General features: G+C 35.9%; 1 protein-coding gene across 1 annotated transcript in view; it reads left to right on the top strand.

The window, feature by feature from the left end:
• Positions 1-588: 588 nt before the first annotated feature.
• LOC120528572 (protein C9orf135-like) overlaps positions 589-6,000 on the top strand; it is a 52,634-nt gene continuing 47,222 nt past the window's right edge. Inside the window, exon 1 of the mRNA XM_039752751.1 lies at positions 589-861. Coding sequence (XP_039608685.1) covers positions 788-861 — 74 coding nt within the window. The 5' untranslated portion in view covers positions 589-787. The remainder of the gene's footprint in view (positions 862-6,000) is intronic.

The following is a 6,000-nucleotide window of genomic DNA, read 5'->3' as shown; positions in this document are numbered from 1 at the left end:
AGGGACATCTGTACAAGAGCGTGAAATAGCTTGCTTAGTGAAGTGACTGTTGCTTTTCACGGCTTTTAAATCGCAGTTTAATTCTGCTGTGACTGCTGTAAATCATTTGCTGTTGAATAAAAGCGTCCGTTATTGGACTTAACTTTCATTCGGCCTTTCCATCTAAATGCTCGTTACATTATGTTCCGGCTTTGGTCTTTTTGCTTGGGTCCGGTGTCATTTTGTTTATGCATATATATCATCTTCATTTTACATGAAGTAATAACGTGAAATTACTGTAAATATAATTTAAAATTCTACATGTTACAAATACTGTAATATCCGCACTAATACACCTTCTTAACTAAATCGATGATCAGTGGTCAACAACACAATTTGAAAATGAAAATAATATGGTGCAGCCACGTTAAAAGGCGTACTGGTCAGTTATCACTAGGCAGCATATGTGATACCTTTTGGAATTTCTTTGAAACACTAGGCGGAGAAGAAAGCCAAGGAATACTTCAGCGGAGCGCTACTAGCGCCCCTGGGGTAGCGCCTGCGTCACCGTGGTGATATGAGAGCGTCCCTAGCAACTACACCGGTAGGGCTCTCGCCTTCCGCATTTGGCCAGCACTGGAGCAATCGCGACACATTTTGGCACCATATTAAGTCAATCCAAACAATTCCGTTAGATTACACGTGACTAAAACAGACATTTTATTTTCATAACGGAGAGTGAACAACCTGACGAGTGAAAAAGAAGAAACTTGAGTTTTGTTTGTGTAAAGAACCAAAGGCTGTAATAATGGAAACGAAAGGGACTCTCTTCCTCCGTTCAAACCATATGCATTACAGCAGACCCACAATGGTTTCGTGTTGGTAAGGTCTGATTTTTTTTACCCCCATAACTTTGTATTGTTTCCCCTCGAGCTCTTCTCCAAGCTGAGTTTTAGTTACATTTCTTTGTCCATGCACCTTTAGGTGTGAATTTATTTATTTATTTTTATGTAACAGACTTTTGTCTAACTATGTAAACTAATAACTTTGAAAAATTACACAAATAGAATATACATTGTAACATTTGTAAATTTATCTGCAAAGGAGATGCAATCTGGCATCATAAATGACAAATGCAATTCCAGATTAAAATGTGAAATCAGTCTGTGTTTTATTAGAGTTACTGAAAAGTCTAGTCTGATTGTGACTAAACTATTGCACATAAAGCGATTGTAATGAAAATCTCTATATCATTTACAGAGTTCTTAGACAAAGTGTTATTCGAATAAAATATGGATTTAGGTAATACAATATAGGATGATAATTGAGAAATGAGTTTACAATTTTACTGTTTGTTTTTAAATCCCTGAATAGTTTAGCCCCCCTTTTATCGTACTGACCTCTTACACTTTTACTCTCCTTAACGATCACTGTGGTCCTCTGACCAGAAATTATCAGTCGTTCCAAGTTCTGGCCTTAAACTTACTTCTTCTGCAATAGATATTTATTTATGGAAGCTGTGCTGCACTTTGGTTGACTTCTATTGTTTTAAATGTGCTCTATTAATAAATTTGACTTGTCTTGACTTAATAGAAGTTGGAAGTTGGGGGCAGCTTTGACCTTGGCAGCTTTCAGGACACAGAAATATCTCTACTGCTGAATAGGCTCTGGTCCTCTGTGACCATTAACTGGATTAAGTTGGTTTCAGTACAGCTCATTTTTGGTATGTTCAACTGAGGAGCTATAAACTTTCAAAGAGTAGCTCAAACATAATTTTTTACCAATTTTGTAATTTTAACAGCATGATTGTATTATCTAAATTATATGCCTGGAAAACTATTTGAATCCTATTACCTTTAAAGTGCTATTGAGATGTACTGCTCAAATCTTCAGGTAGGTTGCAGAGAGGCAGAGCTTATTGTTCTAATGCATCCTGCCCAGGTCAGTCTGACTGGGGTTTTTACAGAGAGCAATGTCAGCCATCACCATAATCATAGATTTAATGAAGTGGGCTGTGTGTTATGTTATGTTATTGTCATATATCTTATAGCTACTGTTAAAAATGAGACAAATCATTTGGACAGATTTTCCATTTTCATATACAGTACTCTGCTGACCTGGAAAATCCGTAAGAAATGCATCCATTAAGATTCTGTTTATGCAGCATTATTTTGCAAAAGTTTGCAATGTTTACAGTTTTGTTGTTTTTCTGAATACAAATTTATCTTAGTTTATATATTTATTATTCTGAATAAATTGGATACAGAAAGTATCCAGACCCCTCCACTTCCTGCACACTTTGTTATTTAATTTTAAATGGATTAATTTGACAAATTTTGTCCGATAGTCTACACTCTGCCAGCCATAGTGACAAAGTGAAAACATGTTTTCAGAAAGGTTGGCAAATTTATAAAAAAAAACAAAAACTGAAATCTTTCCTTCACATAATTTATTCAGTCTCTTAATTCAGTACTTTGTAGAAGCCCCTTTTTGGCAGCAATTGCAGTTTTGAGTCTTCTTGGGTAAGGCTGTACAAGTCTTGCATACCTGGACTTGGGCAGTTTATTCTCTTTTTTCCCTAGCAGATTCTCTGAAGCTTCATTAGAAGGGAGGAGAAGTGCCTGTAAGCTGCAATCCTCAGGTCCCTCCACAGACGTTCTATGGGGTTTAAACACTTTGGCTGGGCCACTCAAGGACAATGAGAGACCTCACCTGAAGCCAATCCATTGATGTCTTGGCTGTATGCTTTGAGTTATTATTGTGCTGTCACCCCAGTCTGAGGCTGAGTACACTCTAAAGCAGGTTTTCTGTATTTGGCTGCACCCATCCCTCCGTCAGTTCTGACCAGTCTTCCTGTCTCCCATAGCACGATGCTGCCACCACCATGTTTCACTGTAGGAATGGTATTAGGCAGGTGATGACCAGTGCCAGTGTTTGGAGTTCTCCAAAGAGTTGAGATTTTGCCTCATCAGACCAGTGAATCATTTTCCTCATGCTGTCAGAATTCTTTGGCAAAGTCCAAGTGGGAGTTCTCCACTCTACTATAATCAGGCTTTTGAATGATGGAGGGTGGTTGAACTGGTCCTTCCAACAGGTTCTCCCATTTCAGCAGAGGACTTCTGTAGCTCAGTTAGAATGACCATTGGGTTCTTGGTTACCTCCCTTCTTCTCAAATTAATCATCTTGGCTGGAGAGCCAACTCTAGAGTGGTTCGAATATTCTCCAGTTTCACAATTATTGGGGCCACTGTTCTCCTAGGAATGCATAAAGCTTCAGAAATGTTTTTATACCCATGTGCTGATCTATGCCTCACCATAACTTGATGATGAAGGTCTATAGAGAGTTCCTTGGACTTTATGGCTGACATGCAGTGTTAATTGTGGGAAATTATGTACACAGGTGTGTGCCTTTCTAAATGATGTCCAGTCAGTTGGGCTCCATTCGAGTTCTAAACACATCTCAAGGAGAATTCAAAGAAAGCAGGGTGCACCTGATCACAACCTGGAACAGCACAGCAACGGATCTGAATGCTTATATAAATGAGAGATTTCATTTCTTGATTTTTAATAAATTTGAAAACCTTTCTGAAAACATGTTTTCACTTTGTCATTATGGTCTACTGAGTGTAGACTGATGGGTGAAACTGGCCAATTTATCCATTTAAAATAAAGTGTGCAGAAAGGGGTCCAAGTATTTTCTGAATCCATTGTAATTGCAAATTACAAAAATGAAAAAAGTACATTTGTAGACTGATGTTCATCAAACCATTCACTCAAAAAATGTATTGTTATAACAAATAGTTTAAAAATCTGTTGTGTTAATTATTAGTTACAAAAATGAATGCAAAATGTCTTTTGGAATAAACAGACATAATTGAACAAGTGTAATAAATGTAAAGTGTAAAATATGTTTTGCTGTAATGTAACTACAAGTAAAGCTCTGTTTTATGTTGTTTCTGTGCTAAATAATATAATAGACAGCTATAATGCATATTTAATCAGAGAATAATCAGTGCTGAAGTCTTTAAAAATCACGGTTTTCTGCTTTTGTAAAATTGGCTAATGATTCCCCACTGATGGTGCTTTGTGACACAATTAAATGATGTCCTAGTTACGGAAGAAACATGGCACAAATGTAAAATAAGACGTGATAGTGATCCAAAAAGCTGAGATTACCTGCAGAGCAGTAACTGTCCTTGTAAGGATTGCCATTACATGGTATTCAGTAAATGACTAAATACAGTAAACAAAAATTGACTAACGGATGGGCCTAGCAGTCTGATCAGGTGGGCAAAACATCTTGAGGCCCACCCACCTTTGCACAGGCCTGTTTTCTTAAATTCTGCTTAGAGCTAAACTGTCCTCTCTTTCAATCTGTAGCTACCTATAGCTTCCTGTAAAATAGTAGATGTTTGATTTTTGTAGTTTTATGATCTGCTGGGCTCCATGAAATGCAAAAATTTTAATCAAAACACCAGAGATCAAGGCTCCAAATGAGGTCTTGAAATATAATTAAAGCCTTGGTCTGAAACAATGAAACAGGCTTGCAGCTTGTTGTTATGCCAAGGTGGAAAAATAGTTTGAGTAGTGAATGGACCAGGAGAAAAGATGTAATCGAAGCCAAGCGAATGTCACAAACCGGAATTCAGAAGACTGTAAGATGAGAATTAAATGATCAAGGTCAAAAGGAGAGCAAAAGGGTTGTTAACAAAGTACAAAACAAAGGTAAAAATTTTTGAACTGCAAAATGTCTGGGAGTAACCAGCAGTCTTAGACAGAAATGTGTCCCAATTAGTAACCTTTTGTTACCATTGCTCAATGATATTGGGTCTGCACACATTTGTGTCGTAACTCAGGAAACATGTAAACAAATACACCCATAACAAAAGCAAAAATGGTGATAAATTAGAAAAATAAAAATACAACAATCTTTACATTAAGTCATAAACAGAAAGCAATACTATATGTTAATTCCCCTCTATGAGAGCACAAAACCCAGGAATAATTGCACCAAAAGGCTAAAAATAATATAAGGACAAGACACCAATATAACAGCTGCAACACCCGAAAAACAACATCAAAAATAAAAAAAAGGAGTCCTTTAATAATTAAAGAGTTATTTCTTTATATTCCCAAAGACAAAAACAAAACTGAAAAATGGAATCAAAATGAAAGAGGCAAACTGGAAGCAAGTTAAAGAGCCAAAAATCTAAACCATAAATGAGAACTGAAGAACTGAAACAAGGAAGATCAAAGACATACAACACTTAAAATAAATAAATATAGACGTGAATTACAAAAGAAAATGGGCTGCTAGATTTGGTCTCAGATACATGAGACTCTTTTAGGGGGAACCAATGACATCACAACCAATACAGCCCTGGTGCATCATGGGAAAATCCCAATGGAAACGGAGTGTGCAGAAGCCACAATATGGTGTTGCCCGTTGTCAAACCAAATTGGTTTTGGAAAAGACAGTAAAAAATAATCAACTTCAAAACTGAGCTGTAAATAATATTTTGACTGAATTGGATTCCTTGAATATTAAAAAGTTCCCAAAAAGACAACAAGATTAATTTTCTAGCCTCAGGAAAACCCAATAAAAATACAAAGAAACTCAAATCATAACATTAAGTAAATAATAACAATAGGAACTTATTGCTTTATAAATTAGACACCAAAATGAACAGCTGAAACCTTATGAATTTATAAGTGAGTACAGAATATAGCCGTTTGAAGAGCTTATTATGATCTAAGTATTTTTTCTTTATTCTTCATTATTCAATTCATCTATATTTTTCTGGAAGGAAAATGTCCTTATGGTGTCTCTCCATTGCATCAGAAATGGGCACATTTAATTTGTTATTGATTAATACAAATACATGATCCTAATTAGTGAAATTGTGAGTTCATTGAAATTGTGAAAATGTTCAATAACTTCACCAAAAACAGCAAAATGTTTTGAATTAAATGATGAAGTATAAACTGAAGTAGTTTTTTTTTTAAACATTTTACTGAATTT

The sequence above is a fragment of the Polypterus senegalus genome, chromosome 4, assembly GCF_016835505.1.
Source record: "Polypterus senegalus isolate Bchr_013 chromosome 4, ASM1683550v1, whole genome shotgun sequence".
Lineage (NCBI taxonomy): Eukaryota > Metazoa > Chordata > Cladistia > Polypteriformes > Polypteridae > Polypterus > Polypterus senegalus.
This window is presented reverse-complemented; position numbering and strand designations above follow the sequence as displayed.